Genomic DNA, 20,226 nt, shown 5'->3' on the forward strand with positions numbered 1-20,226 from the left:
TCTGTTATGATTGTTAGTAAGCAGGTCTATATAGCATTTGATATTAACGTTTTACTATGAAATGGACGTTAATTGTCGATATGGGTATTTAATATGAATTTTTAGACATTTGATAATTTTCAGTGTCAATATATAGGCGTATATTTTTTTAATGTAACGATCAATAGTAAGCAGCTGATATTGTATTTGATATATATTGTTACTTGTTTAATTTTACTTTTCCCACTGTGTTAGTGCGGTGTATCTTACCCCCTTCTTATCCCTGCTTCTCCTGTATGTATAGGTGTTTTCATTCATATGGTCCTTGTATATCTGTGCATTGTGTGTGATGTCAATATACACGTGTGTGTTCTTGTTTTTATTCTAAAATGTGTTATTTATTCTATGACTGTGCGTGTCTATATACAATTTTCCTATGTGTTTTATGTTATATATACAAATGTACATGTAATATAGTCAGTTAAAGAGCGTGTTAGCTCATGTTACTTGTTTACTGTAAATAATTCCGACTTTAAATAAAAATTACTTATTTAGGATCAAAAACCGTACGAACTTGTGTGCATTACGTTTATGATTAATCGTAATAAAATATTCTAAAAACTGTAATGGTGAAACCCATTTCCCTCTTGATACGAATAATCACAGGTGATGTTGCGCTTATGAAGGTGTAGTGTATCTTTCAATCTGATTAAAACCAGACTCCAATCTAGCTCCCACTTTTTTCTATGTTCGCTCTTCAACGAGCACACATAGAAAAACTGGGGAGCGAGGCTGCATTTAAAATTATAAACTGACCGTAAATACATGATGCGACAGCGAACGACAGTATCAATGAATTCAGTGTATGTACCCCGTCATGAACGCTTTGAATAAGATCATTTTGACTTGTTGGTAATCTTTTTATTTCAAACAATTGAGCATTAAAACGTTATTCTAAAATGCAAAATACCATTTCGATAAAATTATTAACACAAAAATTTGAAAATGGCTCTTATCCTTAGACGAATTTGACTCCACTTTTTTGACCCCCTGTTTTTCCCTATAATATCTTTAAACGTTCATTCTTATTTCGGATTTCAAACATATCGGTTGAGCATCACTGAATATACATTATTTGTCGAATTGCGCATCTGGTGCATCAAAATTGGTACCGTATAAGTTTTACATCTAGATTGCATTTTCTGTACAATACAATGATTTGGATGCAACGCTTTATGATTTACTTTGTAGAAGCAGCTATTTGTCTTTTAATATTTAAGGATACTTTTGAAATAAGGCAGTAATAGCTCAAAATATTCTTTGTATCAATCACATCTTTTACATCATTAACACATTTGAAAAACTAAGTCATACAAGGTCTTAATGCTTCTGTCAACAGATTCGTATAAAGAGTTTCCTTTATCTAAATTTCAAAAATCTATCACACAAAGAGAGATAAATATTGATAATGCTTTAAACACATCTCTCCAAAACACATTGTCAACATTATCTACATATTTATTGAAATTTTCTGTAGATAAATAAAAATAAAATCAATATGTTTAAGCTGATCAATCTCACAACTCCCATAAGGAATACAAAATTAATTAAAAGCTGGACACACACGGACTCTGTATATCCTCATTTGACGTCAACATGAAGTCAACAATTTCATGCATATGCAGATTGAAATTAACAACCCCATGCATATGCAGGTGGAAATAAAAACAACATGCATGAGATATGTACATGGTATAGGACACAATCAAATGTCCGCCTGTTTCGTCCTCTCCCGTCGGTCAGAATGCGATGAAAGACCCCGGGGTGGTACTATTGATGGGTTGTCCGCACAGTTTCAGATACTAAAACAAACGAACGCAAACACACGCAACTTTCCGTTCAATTCTGTCGTAGAAATAACATATCAAATTGAATGACTTATTACTGGATCAATTCGTCGATCTATTGATTAATTGTGTTTAACGTCCCAGCAAGAAAAGTCCATACAAGACACCAACATGAAATCAGTTCAATGCAATGAAGTGAGAATTGTTTATCGTGTCAAATCCTAATGAGACACAGTATTAAAATAAATCCAGGGATTTCAATTTCAACGATCAAGATCAACCGTAACAGCAAATAAATCTTTACGCTCGGTTCACCGTCATCTTTTCGGTTACGGAAAAGGACGGGCGAGACCTGACTTGACCGAGGTCTTTCGCGACAGGAAACCGAGCATACGACACGAGGTGAGCACTGTATGTAGCTAGTGAGGATGACGAAATTCGTAGATTACGAACATGTTAACCTCACTGAGGCAGAAAATGTTCTTGATTGCTTCTAATGAAGGCTTGTTTTATGTTTTCTAATTGCTCGGGCGTGTAGTTTTCTATTGATAGAAAGCGGAAAAGAGTCCTGTTGGCTTCGATTGGTTGACGTTTGTATTCTTCACGAATCACTGTGTATTGTTCAAGATGTAGTATTTCGTATTGAAACAAATGGTCGCAAAGTGGAAAAACGAACACGCTCTGAATGAAATCGGCACAAATTGTTCGTAGGTGTCTGCAAAAGGAATCCATTGCATAGCGTCGTGGTTTCTCATGTGATGGAGATTTGAAATAGTTCTGTATCATTTCAATACTTTCTATATTCTTTTGAAGAACCACCTGTAGATCTGTCATTAATGTACGTCGTTCAAGATGTTGTTTCTCAGCTGTTCGTGCCATCTTCACCAGCATTTCGTAGATTATCGTCAACATGGGTGTGTTATCAGATTCCTGAGGGTCCTGATCCGTCTTCTCCTGTCTCCAGCTGTCGTTCGTTCCTAGGGTGGCTGATACTGGTATTAAATAATCATCCTCCGTTGCTTCACGCTCGTGATCCACATCCGAGACCACGAAATTTGCGTACTCTGTTAGATCTTCTGTTATATTATTTATTGTTCTAACATCTTCTGCAGTGAACTTACCATCTGACAACTTTTGGTCGAGATGACGCAGAGAATCAACATGATAAAACGAGACATACGGTTTATTTTCAACGGAAGGTCCGGGATTTTCAATTCCCTCCGTTTTGTGAGTACAAACTGAAATTCCAAAGGTTTCTAAGCAGATGCGAACTATTTCGAAACACACATACAGTGGTTTTCTCGGGTTGACATTTGACCTGGACAGATCCCTAACGAATAGGCAAACGTCTTTCCATATGTGAAAACGTCCTCGCTTAGTTACACATATATAAATATCCCCAATACAATTGTCTCGTTCAAGTTTGTGAACAACATTCAGGGAAAATTGCAAATCATCGGACGAAATTGCAGTAGTGTTAGAAATGCCAATCCGCAAGTGATATTGTCGTGGTTTTTTGTTGTCGTCCACGTGGCGAGCTTGGACGTGGATGCTCTGTCCCTTCGCTATGGCGTCCCCTATGAATGCATAAGCCAAAGGATAGGGCACAGTAAGAGATATTTTATATCGTTCTCTGGTGAGTGTAATATTCTTGTCATGTTTCTTATGGAATCGGAGAGCTGCTTGGTTTTCTTTGTCTGAAATTAGAATAAAATACTGCTAAATACCCTATGTATACTTATTTTTAGCGAAATTCAACTTTAAGTTGTTTTGGGAAGAGCGCTAATATGTTAATATAGATGCGCTATATGGAATGCTTTATTATGAAAGGTTCTTATACATAGAAAAAGCGCTAACTCATGATAGGGGTCTAACTATATACAAAATCCCAAATACACTACAATAAGTGCACATACAGTATAAACTTAGCATATATATCTTTCACTTTAGATGTACATGTATTTCGAAAGGGAGAATGTCACCAAAACATAAATAGATAGGAGATATTTTCTGTATCTCTAAATCATTTTAAACGTTTATTGTATGGTTGGCTGTTCGTTGTTTAACCTCCAGCACGAGAATGTTTCACTCATATGGATACACTACCAAATCCGGTGAAGGGCTGTAAAATCTGGCCCTATGCTCGGCGCTTACAGCCTTTGAGCAGGGCGAGGTTTATTTTCATCGTACCACACCTGCTGTGACACGGGACCTCAGTTCTTGCGGTCTCATCCGAAGGACCGCCCCCATTTAGTCGCTTCTTACGACAAGCAAGGGTACTGATGACCTATTCTAATCCGGATCCCCACGGGACTTTATTGTAAAGAAAGCGTTAGGTTTGAAGCGTACGTCTTTATAAGGGTTTGTAAACCTAAGAATGAATGAATGTTGTTCGAAAACACATGGTCCCTAATTACAGAGTTCTGAAAATATCATTGAAAACCCTTACTACATCATATGAATTAAGGTCTACAGCAGTAAGTGGCGACCGCTCACTGTAGATCAGTGGTAGAGCGTTAACCTCGTAAACAGAGGCTCGTGAGTTTGAACTCCGGTCGTGCCGTGGCTGCGTCGAACATTAGACGTAAACATAGGTATTAAGTGACTGCTTCTTCGTCAAATGCTTGGCATTTAGAAGTGAGAATCACTGGTCTTTTTTATGTGACCTTAAAAACAGAAGTCGCGTGTCACGGCAGACGTTGACACGATCAAGAATCCTCTCTGAACGGTCCTGAGCTCCACGCATAGGTCTAAATTTGTTGTACTCTACCTACAACACGTCTCAATATGAATGAATAATTCTCGACGGGATGTAAGAGAAAAAGCAAACAAACAATGCTTAGCCAGACAGACAGACATTTGACCTTTCAATTCCGCACTTATATCTCCAAACTTCAGATATATCACGATCCAAACATCAGCGGTATGCACTAGCGTCTTCTTCTGGGTAGTACCCTTTTGATAATGAGTCTCAAAGACGAAGCCCGTACTGTCATCTCTCTTAACAATGTCTACAATACATGTACGTTTGTGGAAACGAATATCGGTCAAAAAAAGTATCTGATCTTTCTCAATTGCTTGGGGAAAAGTTTTCAAGTTTTCCGGATCGGTTTGCGTGAGTCCGATGCTAGCATGCCCACTTCCATTGAAGATAGCCTCATACTTCCGGTTTTCTTTGAGTGGGAAATCCGAAAATGCTATTCCTTGGGACTCGGAAAATTTCCATTTGAGTGTATTAATACCCCTTGGGTGATTTTTATCCTTGTCAATATTTTTGCCGTGCATTTTGGAAAACGTTGGATTTCGTCCCTGCAATATAAAGAAGAATGTTGTACACATCAAAGCTCACCTTCATACCAATAATGATAATAATAATATAAGTACCCATAATATGAACAGCTTTGATATTAACAGTTTCTTTCTTCTTTTAAGCATTAATTTGTAAAACATAAAAATGTAATTTCTGTAAATCTTAATAAGATTTTATGAAACTGAACACTGCATTGTGCTGGAGATGAAGAATATTGAGTCATTGTAAACGTGATTCGTTATATCCAATAAGTTATGATATGTTTTAAATCTACATGGAATGAAATTCACCTGGATGTAAGCATGGATTCATTATATGGGTGTTCATTGTAACCTTGTTTCACTGTAGATAACATGTGATTACACTACCAATCTAGTTACAGTAAACATACATCATTTCATCCAGCTAGAGGCCCAGAGGTGGTACTTTCCTTCCAGGTTGATATGGTGTGTATGTTTGCGTCTTCGTTGTATTCTAGTTTTATCTTGTATTAATTCAATTAAATTATCTTTAAGTGATGTTGCACCCGAGGTGTATAAGACGGAGCGAAACATTAACAGAGGTCCTTACTTGTAGGAAAAGCTCATACATGTGTATGTAATTTGCATATTTCATTGATTATATCATAGATGTGAAATTTTTACAACGGCATATAAAATATGCTTGTGTCTTTCTTTGGTAATACATGCAGATTAAGGTAGTACCAAAGAGATAAGAATTTTTTTCCTCATCTTTGATTTTCTGAAACTTCTCTTAAAAAGGAAATGTGTTATCAAAATTTTGAAACAAATTTACAAAATGAACAAAATGATAAAGAAATTGATATATTTTAAAATAAAGAAAATTCAACGTAGGATTTCTGATATTTTGAAATTTTTTGAAAATTTTATTAACAAAAAATGACACATTCAGCAAATGAAGTCATCATATTTGAACTTTAACCTTGAAACATGACCCTGACCTTCATTATACTGTAAGACTACTTATACACGTGTGCTAATATTAGGTCTATACTAACTACAAAAGTTACGCGTTACTTTAAAGTAAAATCTCACAAAGCTGAGATAAATGCATTGAAGATTTAAACTCCCAGACCTCCAATATATTGGATCTCTCTCATGTTTTTCTTTTAGAATGTGCCAAATACATGTCATGAATTATATTAGTTGTATAATGGATATTTTATTTATCAAATTAATGAATTTGAGAATTTGAGAAGATGTAAGTGAAGATTTATGTCACAGGAGTTTGGTTCTACCTTAAATGTTACAGAAGTCTTTTGGGTTAATTACCATTTTAATTGTTTTGTTTCCAAAAACCCTCCATCAAGTTATCCAGTGTAAATGAAACAACGTTTAGAAATACAATGTAAAGACATTAATAATTTGATAGAATTGTTTACAGTTCTGATATTTCTCTCTTTTCAAATATATGGCACGATATCCAGATATCAATGCAAATTGAAGTTAATATAACTTCCAAACATATAAATTTCTTAATTTGAAAAGTGATGAGAGCAACCTTATCGTGACTTGTAAAATGCCTAATTTTTGCTTTGAATATGCAAGATGCGGCGATTTTGGCATATACAAAGTTGAATCTAGCCTGAAAAACTTGGGTTTTTTTTTTAAGCCACAACTTGCTCCACTAACTTTCCTTTTGCACTGAAGTTCACATGTCACATAAATCAAACGTCTGTCACTCAAAAACCTCGGGGTGTCGTGCCAATGATGAACTTTGTATGTACGGAAAACCTGTTTATGCAAATGAATCCATTGTGAAAGTAACTATACGTGCAGATTAGGGGCGATATCAAGATCACAATATAATATGGATATTACTTTAGCATGTATGTTATATAAAGAAGAAATTGAAACTATTTCCATATCAAAGAGAATTAATATAACCCAGTTGACAGAAACTTTTACACGATTGCGGTTTATCGTTTGACAGCGGTGGTAAATAACGAAAAAATATTTTTACATTTCCAACCCCAAAAGGAATGTAGATATGTACGTCATGACCTTCATCAATGACGTATTTTTCATTGTGACGTCATGTAATGTGCCAGTGCGGTAAAGCACATTTTTACAGCACTGGTATTTATGGGGAAAGCCTTAACTAAGCCGCGGAGGTGTGATATTAGTGGAGGGTTGACAGGAGGTGTGGTATTAGTGGAGGGTTAACAGGAGGTGTGGTATTAGTGGAGGGTTGACAGGAGGAGTGATACTAGTTGAGGGTTGATAGGAGGAGTGATACTAGTGGAGGGTTGACAGAAGGTGTGATACTAGCGGAGGGTTGACAGGAAGAGTGATATCAGTTGAGAGTGGAAAGGAGGAGTGATACTAGTCGAGGATTTAAATTCACTCACAAAGCGGCATTTCCAATACTTCGTGATCCTAAAGAATATATTGCATTGGGGAGCATCTCAAAGTGATAGAAAAAACAGATGGTATGGGAAGATTTGATATTTGCTCTATCCAATACGTTGAAATTGATTATTCATTCGCGAGGATTGCAATATATAGACATAATTATGTAGTTACACAGTGTATATAGCCCCCGAGTGTGTAGTTTAACAATGTAAGTCCCCTTGGTATGATTATTTACATGATAGCATCGGTCTCTTCTGACGTACTTTTGAAGATTTGATAGTCCCTGTTATTCCATGTCACTATTTGCTTCGTATTATGCAATGTTTTCAAAGGTCAAACGTGCATCCGAATTCAAAAGCATCAAAATATATGACGTACACATTAACTTCCCTACCAAGTTGACGTCACTCACGAAAAGAATGGAAACCTTGTACAGTCTTTTAGGGTATTTCGGGTCACCACGATTTCGGGAGCCATCAGGTTTATTCAGTAACAGTTCGCGCTAAACGTGAAAAAAAGGAAGAGGTTGCTACAGTCACGTCCAGCATAATATGTTCCATATATTGACATAATTAACAAGTGAAATTCTAAAATTAAACAACATAATTCACAAGTTGATTAACTGACATGTTATTCCCGATCGGAGAATTTTGCGAGTCAAAAATGGAGACAATATTATTTTCGTCGATGTTGTAAATGTTACGTTTACCAAAACGATACATGTTATATACTGCTAGAAAAGTAATTGTATACACTTTTCAATGTAACTTTACTTTTTTATTACCACAAAATCTTAGGAGTTATATGCATCTTTCTGAACCTCTCTGATTTATTGTATTTGGGGTCATGTGCGTTTTGAAAGATACATCTTCTTCGTGTCGGTGATGTGCCACATGTCCGTGTTTACAATGTAATTTTTCATTCTTATATTTAGAAAATGTATTATCATTATTTACGACTGTAAATTTGATGTATTATAATTAAGTTTTAGCTGTTTGACATAACGTCATGAGGTGGTAAACAAATGATTTTATATGAATTGAAGGAATAGGCAGATTATGAACAATAAATAATACTGTATATGAATTAATTTGTAGAATAATGGGAAGAATTAAGAACCTAAAAAATTATGGACACCTCAATAGTCCCGCCCAAAAGGTGGCAGGAAAAATAATTAGGAAGTAAAAGTCTCCACGCAAGACAGCTAGAAAAGCGTTGTACCAGGTATTTAATAAACAATTGTCAATTAGAAAAGCTGCAAAGGAACATAATGTAATATTTCATACCCGTCATTGCAATGAAGAATAAGTGGATTGGAAGACATAGAGAAAAAAGAGATCCAGTTACTATTTTCAATAAATTTGAAGAAGAGACAATAGCAAGATAGCTGTCTGGAATGGCACAACGTGAGATGGGCCTTCGATCAACTGAGTTATTAGATTTTGCTGAAAAGCTTAAAAAAATGACAAGAGAATAAAAAAAATCAAAGGTGGTCGACCAAGTTGGTACTGGTATTATGCATTTATGAGACGCAACAAGCACATTATACAAAAACGGATAGAAACATCTCTGGAAATTTCCAGAGCGAATTGGACAAAAGACGAAGTGGATGATTGGTTCCATAAATACAGAATGTTTATTTCAGACAACCACTTGATGGACAAACCAGAAAAAGTGTGTAATGCTGGATTGACAATGGGTTCCAAATCTGGTCAGGTCATAGGCTCTCCCAAAAACATCAAAAGGAAACAATCCCACATGTAACTGGCAGGAAAGGCAACGAGCGGGCCACTGTTCTGTACTGTTATGCAGAGGTCACTATGCTTCCTCCTTTCTTTCTTTTTCTTTTTTACAAAACCAAAGCCAACATCTTACCATTTGCTAGCAGGTTCGCACAGAAATGCTCGAGCAGAATTCACAGATAAGGGATGGATGGATGCGGAGACTTTTAGAAAATTCATTCAACATTTGCATACACATGTTGTTAAAGAAAGACTTATAGTGTTGCTGATAGATAGTGTTGGAAGCCATGTTGGTATAGAAACTTTTTCTGCTGCCAAAGAATTAGGAATTGAAAGATATCGATAGGTCAGAAATGCTACTCACCTCATGCAACCACTTGATGTTGGAGTTTCCGGCACCTTGAAAAAAGTTGGTACAAACACTCAAATTATGTGATATAGAAGGTCTTACCTGTTGATATGTTCCAAGAGGTTTGTCAAGTGTTTCATGATATTTGATGAATGATGAAAGAGATCTTACTGCAACTGTTACTGGTGAACCTATGGTGGAATGAGGGGGAGGTGTAGTTACACCCTGTAAATACAAAGTATGTCCCAAAACATGCATGCTGCATTGACTGTTATTCAACAGTATATTGAAAATATGCCTGAAAAGTCAGTTATTAATATCACTTTATCATAACTTGTACACTGTATCATAACTGAGGCCATATCAATCTGTATGTTTTATCTAGATTGTTTGTATGCTTGTTTGACATGTATATGGAAAAAGTAATTTTCTAGAAGAGAAATTTATCTTTAGATGTTTAAAATACGACCATGTGTTACATTCAATTTTTTTTAAAGTATCATATACAACCTATCATTGGGTCAAGGATCCGGGCTAAAATATGTCATCAGTACCCCCTTACTTGTCGTAGGAAGCGACTAAATGGGGGGGTCCTTCAGATGAGACCGCAAAAACCGAGGCCCCGTGTCACAACAGGTGTGGCACGATAAAGATCCCTCCCTGCTCAAAGGCCATAAACGCCGAGCATAGGACTAAATTTTGCAGCCCTTCACCGGCAGTGGTGACGTCTCCATATGAGTGAAATATTCTCGAGAGGGACGTAAAACAATATTCAATCAATCAATCAATCAAATGCTGTCTGGCATGTTTCATACCGATGGTTAAGCCGTTCTTGGCACTCTGATTTTGACTTCGGATAACTCCATTTATCTGATCAGAATATAGGGCTCACGGCTGGTGTGACCGGTGGACAGGGGATGCTTACCCCTCCTAGGCACCTGATGCCACCTCTGGTGTGTCCAGGGGCCCGTGCTTGCCCAACCATCTATTTTGTATTGCTTGTAGGAGTTATGAGATTGATCACTGTTCGTTATCTTCACCTTTCATATACTAAGTATAATATACTTTGTTCCTGGTTTTATTTTCGAAGCTGAACATATTCATTAAAAACAACACACACACACACACACACACACACACACACACACACACACACACACATATATATATATATATATATATATATATATATATATATATGAGAGAGAGAGAGAGAGAGAGAGAGAGAGAGAGAGAGAGAGAGAGAGAGAGAGAGAGCGAGAGAGAGAGAGAGACTGTTAGATCTTTTAAACATTTCATTTTGGAGGGTGGTGCATGTTTTAGCTGATGCGATAGAACACATTTATGATGTCATTGGTGAGAAAAGGGAGAGGGATCCCATGTTTATTTTATATAAGTCCAAATAGGACAAAGCCATCAATTTTGTTTTCACTTTATTTTGAATATTTTTGTCTTAGTCCAAATAGGGCAAAGTGCCATTTTTTTTTCACTTTATTTTTCAATAGTTTTGTTTTAAAGGCTTTTACATTCTAGTCACTTTTTTTTTAATACACAGGTGTTGTATTTTGTTGTATTTTGTTATCATTTATTTCATATTGCCTTTTAATGTTATTTTGAAAAATATCTAGTCATTGATTCAAATAAATACATAAAATGACTTTCTTTAATGAATGAATTTATTTCTGTGAAATTGCGAGAGGCGTCATTTTTTTTTTAAATTGCAGGTGATATTTTTTCTCCATCTGCTAAATACGCGCCCGCAATACATACATTACATCGCGTGTGTACATCAACTTTAAACGTAAGCCATTTGTCTAGTAAAAATGCATTTCTGACAAAATGAAAGATATATTATTGTAATTTTAATTAATGTTGGTCACAAAACGATATCAACACGCCATTTATTTAGGTTTGATATACATTTACGAAGTGACCCGCAATATCCCAAATTGGTTGTCCAAATAAATCTCCCACGAGGTTAGTTTTATGGAACTTGGAAGGTAAACACAATTCGATTCGTAGATTTTTCACTCAGGTAATCTTGTTCCCAGTAATACCCAAAAACCAATAATAACCTTATTAGTTTTGATGCGAAGAATGTAAAAGGTGATCCAAAATACCATAAATGGCTGTATCTTGTAGAGGACATTTAGCAAGCAATCACCAATTATTTCAAATGGAAGGTGAAGATAACGAACAGTGATCAATCTCATAACTCCTATAAGCAATGGAGGAGTAAGCATCCCCTGTCGACCGGTCACATCCGCCGTGAGCCCTATATCCTGATTAGGTAAACGGAGTTATCCGTAGTCAAAATCAATGTGTCAAGAACTGCTTAACAATCGGTATGAAACATGTCAGACAGCATTTGACCTAATGATAAGTTGTATTGACGAACTAGATCGTTATAACGACAATAGAATTTGCGAAATGCTGACTTCAATCGAAACTGATGAAACCCCTGTATCATCAACTTTGTCAGTAGCTTACCTCGATTTAAAAACTGACTATACGCAGAACAAGCTCTTGCGTATGGAATCAGTTGAGAGATATAAACACCATATGCAGGTGATAATGGAATATTGCTACATAAATATGGAAGTTGACGATGGAGAAGCTGAAATAATCCCGTTTGTCATACAGTTGAGTTGTTAGTTTGCCGTTAATGTCTACTTTCAATAAAATAGCTAAGTATGAAGCAAAGTGGACGACTCTGTGGTGTCTTTTATTTCGAGCTCAAAGGGATATATCGAATCGACATATGAATGAAAGTTATCATGACACGGTTACACACACACACACACACACACACACACAACACAAACACAAAACAGGCTACCTGCTATTGTTTACATGTAGTTAATCGTGGATTTTATAATACATATAATGAACTGAGCAAATTCCTTAAACCCACGTGTTCGTATAGCTGCACATGTGACATTTGTAAGCAGTGAAACAAAAATTTACACACATTCAGTTATCATTATTGTGTACTTCTAATCATTCATTGCACTTTTTCTTGCATAGTATTATGTAATGAAATTATAGGAACTTCCGGTGACGTGTAACTATGATGATGACACTGTCTTGAAGCAACTGATATCAATTTTTTTTTTAAAAGAGCATTTGTCATGATAGGAATGGGGATATTTGATACTAGAAAAGATCCCAATGGTTAATGCGGGAAAATCTTATTGATGTCCATTCTTTTGAAGGGGAATGTTATATTTGGGAATAAATCTATGTTGTAACCCTAATACTTTAGTGTCCGTAAATGTTTGTGATTGAGAAATAACAAGATAGTTTTCAAAGTGAAATTCGAACTCACTAGCACTGGAGTTTCTGTATTCTCAGGAGCTATCGGTATGTCTGTTGTTTCCGCTTTTGTATTCTCAGGCGCTATCGGTATGTCTGTTGTTTCCGCTTTTGTATTCTCAGGAGCTATCAGTATGTCTGTTGTTTCTGCTTAAAAACATTTAAAAACACATCTTTTTAGACTTGCATACTATTAGTATTATAGGTGGTTAAATCTTTATGGGGGTTTTTTACCATCATTCTTGTATCTTTATTTCAGCTATTGTACTTTTACCAAATCTTGATTCAGATCCCTCTACAGCAACTAGCTTACTAGTGAATTCCATGAGGAAATGCACGCATTTTCACTTCAGAATCTATGAGTAGTAATTACGATCAGTGCAATACTCAAAGTAACATTAATGACAGTTTAGCTAATTCAGAGTTCCCTAGCTCTAATGATGTCATTCTTCAACAAACAGATATCGAAAGGTTAGACAGGTGTCTACAAAATCTTCCGAAGGACATGTATATAGCTAAACTGTTAGATACAAGCTCATATAATGAGGACATGATATGTTGGTACCGGAACGTTCTTTGTTCTCGAGCAAGATCATATAATGATTGTCCGAAAGGTAACCTCCTAAATAGGAAATCAACCAAAAGTGCTTCAAGTACTCAGAGATATGCAGGAGATTGTTATGTTTTACATATGTTTATTCAGGGTGACAAGACAGGTATTGAACATGTGTTTGACAAACAAAAGATGAAGACGACAGACATGTCAAAAGTCGATATCATAGAGTTAAGAATCGTTGTACAATCATTATTACAACGAGTGAATGATTTAGAAACTTCTATATCAGCGAAAGACAAAACTATTGACAATATGAAATCAAAATTTGAAAGTCTTCAATCGAAACATGACCAATTTCAGTCTCGGTACGAAGGATTAAAAGCTGAGGCCACTTCAAAGTTTTCGAAATACGATTCTTTCCAAAAACTTCACTCCGACAGAATCAAACAAATAGTATCAGATATCGAGAACTTTCAAGATCATCAAGAAAACATGAACAATGACATTAACAAAATCTCCAAAATCTGTGCTAGTGTAAATAAACAAAAAACACCAGTCAAATCGTATGCGAGTGCTGTCATGCCTAAAAATCAAACGGAAATTAACACGGAATCTCTCAATGCTACTTGTCATGATTCAACAAACTCATCAAACACACTCAACAAAACCATCCAAGAGAAAATAAACTTAATCCGAAATCAGACTGATAAATCCGAGAGGGATTCAACCATCGATTTAGTTGAACAAGTTTCCCTGCCGGGTGCCCCGCCAGACGAAGCACAGGTAAAATCGTCACGGTCTAGGAAGGATACACTACCCGAACACACACATGACATTCGAATGGAAACAGGAGACAAAACCAATAAATTGTTTAGGTCAGTACAATACAATGGACAAGCCTGTGCTATAACCGTAGATGACCACGCAAAAACAGCTAATCAAAACACAAAAGAAAAAGACCTATAATATCAAAAACTACATATAAATACATCTAGATGTATTTATATGTAGTTTTTTTTTTATTATGCTTTGTTGATATTGGCCACATTATGTAATTCTTTTCGTTTGTCCTGAAGAAGGGACGGGTCGTCCCGAAAATGTTCGTGTCGTTGGTCAATTTAGTGCTTTGTATATATATATATATATATATATATATATATATATATATATATATTGAAAGAAATCGAATAAACAGTACACAAAGTTTGAAAGAAATGGAATAAATACGGACACTGAGTTTTTAAAATCACAATAATTTGGATATTTAATATATATATATATATATATATCACATAATCCTAATAGCCATGAATAAAAACAAATCTTAAGAGGTATAATTTAAATTTTCTCAAATATCAATTCAAATATTATCAATCAAAAGAAAAAAATCTTGTATTAGTATTCATTTCAAAGCTTACCTTCATTCATAATATCTGTAATAGAAATGTATATTTCTTCCTTCATCAGGCCGACTATAGAAAGAAGATCTCCATCAACAAATATACCGTTCAATCTCTGACCAAAAATTCCCTTCTTTACATCGTCCAGAAACCTAGTGTATCCGCTCTCTGTTCCAAAAGTCAATTCCAACAGGACACTTCCGGTCTTACACAGAACGCTATCCACATCGTACTTTGTTCTGAGTTCGAACAAAAAATCAACAAATCTTTTCAGAACAGTGATTTGTTTATCTGGGTGTATTTTTGCAAACCAGAAAATTTTCTTCTTCATATTTTCAAGTAAGTGAAAAGCAGATTCTTTGTCTTCCTCACATGAAACTCCCTGGATATATTGTTCTAATTTATTCTGTACATCATATATATCTTCTTCTGTCGATCTTTCATTGATAACCTCAACCATCGCGTTTAAAGTTTCCTTTATCATTTCTGTACATGTATCCACATCTTTTTGCTTTGACGATTCCTTCGCCTTTTGATGAATTCTCAAGCGTTTGAGACGATTTCCTGAAACTAAATTATAAAGTATCAATATTGCTGTGTTACTAAGATCAGGGGATACACAGAAAAAACAGATTATGTATTATAGGGAGTGTTCACGATGCAAACACAAAACAACAGCTCAAAGGGACATTTTTGGAGATATTTCAATCTTATCACAGTATTGAATTCGATTTCCATAGAATATGAAGATCCAGCTTTGGCTAAAATGCAAGAATATGAAATCATTTAATTTTACATGTTACACGCTTTTTTATTGCTTGAAAAATTATTGGAATATCGTATCCAACGAAACAAAAAAAAAAAATGGCCGGAACTACTTTTTGGAATGTTGGGGATTCCTCTGGATAATTGGTATTTATATATAGATTAGGGAATCCTGAAAAGAAAAATTTAACAGTTCTATCGATCTATATAAATTTATTAAACAAAAACAAACAAATATCAAATATAGTCATAATTGATTATGCAAAATCAAATTAACATGGACATTTAAGGACCCCTTTCCCCACAAAAAAAAACCACACACATATACGTCTGTTTCTGCAATTCCGGGCTGAGATTTAAATGTATTCAACCGGGGATGACAATAGTCCAGTTAGCACCTTGCGACAACTTCCTTCATGTCACAAACCCAAATACCAGATACACCGCACACTCACTCAGAAATACTGCAATATCGTAGCCCTTAACGACTATGGTTTCGAACTCGGGCACAGTATGTTTATGAGTGGGCACCGAAACGAGTCTATCGTACAACGTTACAACAGTTGTGACGCCTTAGAAATTCACTGATAAAACTCGGAAAACCCTCTATAACACTCACTTGTCCACCTGGAAGCCTTAACAACCCTCGGGATAACCCTACCTGGCATCCCACATCATGATTATGCACGTGTCCCACGCTTTCCGTTAGTACCGACATCGAACTTTGCACTTAATTCCAGTTCTACGCAACAACATTCCTGCTATGTTCTCTCAACAGGACATCTCTAACTCATCCTTTTAAAATTGCATTCCATATTTGTGTAGCAATATTCCATTATCACCTGCATATGGTGTTTATATATCTCAACTGATTCGATATGCAAGAGCTTGTTCTGCGTATAGTCAGTTTTTAAATCGATGTAAACTACTGACAACCAAGTTGATGGTACAGGGATTTCAACAGTTTCGATTGAAGTCAGCATTTCGCAAATTATATGGTCGTTATAACGATCTAGTTCGTCAATACAACCTATCATTAGGTCAAATGCTGTCTGACATGTTTCATACCGATTGTTAAGCCGTTCTTGACACACTGATTTTGACTGCGGATAACTCCGTTTACCTGATCAGGATATAGGGCTCACGGCGGGTGTGACCGGTCAACAGGGGATGCTTACTCCTCCTAGGCACCTGATCCCACCTCTGGTGTGTCCAGGGGTCCGTGTTTGCCCAACTATCTATTTCATATTGCTTATAGGAGTTATGAGATTGATACATGTTCGTTATCTTCACCTTGCATTCTTCAATCCACAACAAACCCGTTTGATCAACAGTAAACAATCGTTCGTGGAAGTCACCATTAGGACTAACGGATTTAGGTTTTTTTAAGTTGTGTATTCAGAAATGACCACGCCCATCTCGAAATGACATAGTATGTTGTCCAACATGAAATGACATAGTATGTTGTCCAACATGAAATGACATAGTATGTTGTCCAACATGAAATGACATAGTATGTTGTCCAACATGAAATGACATAGTATGTTGTCCAACATGAAATGACATAGTATGTTGTCCAACATGAAATGACATAGTATGTTGTCCAACATGAAATGACATAGTATGTAGTCCAACATGAAATGACATAGTATGTTGTCCAACATGAAATGACATAGTATGTTGTCCAACATGAAGTGACATAGTATGTAGTCCAACATGAAATGACATAGTATGTTGTCCAACATGAAATGACATAGTATGTAGTCCAACATGAAATGACATAGTATGTTGTCCAACATGAAATGACATAGTATGTTGTCCAACATGAAATGACATAGTATGTAGTCCAACATGAAATGACATAGTATGTTGTCCAACATGAAATGACATAGTATGTTGTCCAACATGAAATGACATAGTATGTTGTCCAACAATAATTCGTTACCTCAACTCAAATCAAATAATATTTATCATATAAACTCAATGTTTTAAAATATTAGATAATAAGGAATGAATTTCTTATTTTTTCGTTGGATGGAGATATACCACGAACAAAAAAAGACGGAAAACTTTTGCATCATGCGCTACGCGCAATGATGCAGTTTTCCGTTTTGTTTTCGTTGTATACCTCTATCCAACGAAAAAAATAATAAATCCATTCCTTAACGAACCCAAGTATGTTAGGTATTACAATTGCATTCGTAAAATCATCTTTTTTTTCAATACGGAGATATCATATAATTATCTTACATAAAGAACATTTAATTTTGAGCTCCAAGTGACTTCCTAATAATCAAGTTTTAGTTACTGTATACGATATCAATCAATGTAACATAACTAATACACTTAATCAATCAAGAATTGTTCTTAAATTCATTTGAATTAAAGATGTTGTTCATTCAACACATGTGCGAAACAATTCAATCATGCATTAAAAAGATTCTTCCTCTATGCAAAATTATTTAATTGTGACTTCCCGAGCTTTATCTAGTGTATAATAAAAAGATCACTTGCTCTGAATGGTTGAGGAAAGCATTGTTTAAAGAATTGCAAATAACGTTTTAAAGTAACAGTAAATGTACCTTTCCTTTTTTCCCCTGGAACTAATGCTCCTGTAAGTTGCTCTACTTTTGTTTGTATAGATGTGATCATCTCTAAAATCGATTGATACCTCTTCCACTCATCCTTCATTTTTGCTATGACAGCTCCCTCGTGCTCTTTTTCTAAGCACTGTGACGTGATGTTTTTAAGACTTCCCATATAGTTTTTTCCACTGTATGACCTAAGTCTGCGACATACGTCATCTATCTTTGACCAGTTTTTATCAAATTCCGCTTGTGAAATAGACGCTGAATTGGAATGTCCATAAACATGGTTACGAATTAATCTTATCCTTTCGATGTCGTCGCCCACAGTGTTATCTCCTGCAGCAGGGAGGGAACTCCCACCCCAACCTTTAGTTGGGTGAGGAATCTTTGAACAAATGTTTCTTAACAATGTGTACATCAGAGTAATGTCAAAATCGTCATATCCCGAAGAGTTAGCATCTTTCAAAAGAAGTTCCTGGTCTGTCCGGAGTTTTAAATAAATTGGTGATGCCCTCACTCTGTTATAAACATCATTAGGAGACACCTCCATCTTTAGAATATCTCTGTATGTCTGTGTCAGTACTTCGTTTATTGCCATTCCGAGCTTTGCAAATCTGGAACGAGCAGCAGGATCTGGTCCAGAAGCCATTGTGGTGTTTCAAGTACCCTATTTTAAAACACCAATCCTTCTTAGAGAAGTCTACAATTTAAATTGGAAAGTATAAAAAGAAAATTAAAAAAAACGTGGTTTCAAAAAGAATTGATATGGATTTCAATGATTTGATTATTTACACTGGTACAATTTGTAACGTACCGTTCTACTAAACTGTCCTTTGGACAGAATACATCAATGCATGAAATTTGGTTGATGGTGTATTTTCAGAAATGAAATTCATTTTCTATATATACATTTTATTTTCATTTCTGTCGGAATTCCCAGCCAATAAAATAGACACACATTAACGGCCACTACGGTAACATACAACTGAACGGAAAGGTCAATCAAACAAAGTGTTATTGTTTTTAATTTATATTTTGAAAATAAATTATTCTTAGCTTTCACGATTTTCTTCCTACAATGTCCAACAGTAAAAGGCCACTATTTCTAAGAAAATCATGTGCTACATTTTCATTATATGCCTGCTGTTCCCTGAGGCCTCAGTAACTAGTCAAATGAATTCCCCAAATTTGGTTGAATCTTCATCTATCTATCTATCTATATGTTTATGCTTAAAATGTACAATTCTAATCAGAAAAGCTCAATTTTATAGCTCTGTTTCCGTGACCTAAAAATACTTGCACCCCCTTATCATCTCTCACTGTCTGGTTTTTTTTTTATTCATCAGGTCATTGTATTCTTTGCACTGATTTAAACACAGTATGCGTGATATTCCGGTGTACTGATAAACTCTCTATATATAACTATTTGCAACCCACCTCCCATATACATATATCTGTCTACCTATCAAGGGGTCCAAACATAGGTGGTCGGATGAGTAATACTTTAAATCTTGAGAGAGAGAGAGAGAGAGAGAGAGAGAGAGAGAGAGAGAGGTATATCTCGTGTCAGCAAAACAGCGAAACTATTATACCTAGGTATTTAGGGTCGCCTGGGAACCATTTTATGACCCCTCCCGTAATCTATATCTATATATATGGGAAGATTTGATGTGATTTTATACAAAATGCAGTGTTCATCTTACCTTAATAAATAAAACGCCTATCTAAGTTCCATCGGTGTTACAATATTCTTGTTTCGCTTCAAATTGGAGACCAACTTCCTTCCTGCTCTCAGAATAACCACCTATAGAAAAAGAACTGGGTTTTAAAGATTTTAAATTTCTGTTTCGGGGATAGGATGACGTGCTAAGATGCACATGTGCATTCAGGTGTAGGATCTAAATTGTTTACTTGAATGTCTGCATTAAGAAACAGATATGATTCCAGTCGGATATTTTTTAAGTTTTAAAAGATCTGATTGTGGTGGAGAGGGTTTCTTC

The 20,226-nt window shown here is 35.6% G+C and overlaps 1 protein-coding gene across 2 annotated transcripts; it reads right to left on the reverse strand.

The window, feature by feature from the left end:
- Positions 1-878: 878 nt before the first annotated feature.
- Positions 879-20,046, reverse strand: LOC125662470 (uncharacterized). 2 transcript variants are annotated; one of them, XM_056147340.1, is made up of 7 exons: positions 19,930-20,046; positions 18,221-18,926; positions 14,892-15,443; positions 12,931-13,067; positions 9,705-9,827; positions 4,691-5,135; positions 879-3,523 (listed from the first exon to the last, which is right to left on the reverse strand). In XM_056147340.1, exons 2-7 carry the CDS (start codon positions 18,873-18,875, stop codon positions 2,289-2,291), a joined length of 3,147 nt encoding a protein of 1,048 aa, XP_056003315.1. In that variant the 5' UTR covers positions 18,876-18,926; positions 19,930-20,046; the 3' UTR covers positions 879-2,288. The 2 variants fall into 2 exon arrangements, with proteins under 2 accessions (XP_056003315.1, XP_056003316.1); XM_056147341.1 differs by lacking the exon at positions 19,930-20,046 and having other exon boundaries at positions 12,931-13,064; positions 18,221-18,927.
- Between the last annotated feature and the right edge of the window lie 180 nt (positions 20,047-20,226).

This window comes from Ostrea edulis, chromosome 8 (assembly GCF_947568905.1).
Source record: "Ostrea edulis chromosome 8, xbOstEdul1.1, whole genome shotgun sequence".
NCBI classification, from domain to species: Eukaryota; Metazoa; Mollusca; class Bivalvia; order Ostreida; family Ostreidae; genus Ostrea; species Ostrea edulis.

What these genes read in the sequence shown, in the direction of transcription:
- LOC125662470 (XM_056147340.1), bottom strand. Translation starts at nt 18,875, where the DNA reads ATGGCTTCTGGACCAGATCCTGCTGCTCGTTCCAGATTTGCAAAGCTC. An exon ending in TCCAGGGGAAAAAAGGAAAG is followed by an intron (nt 15,444 to 18,220) that starts GTACATTTACTG and finishes TTTATAATTTAG; the next exon opens with TTTCAGGAAATCGTCTCAAA. An exon ending in CTCTTGGAACATATCAACAG is followed by an intron (nt 5,136 to 9,704) that starts GTAAGACCTTCT and finishes TTTATATTGCAG; the next exon opens with GGACGAAATCCAACGTTTTC.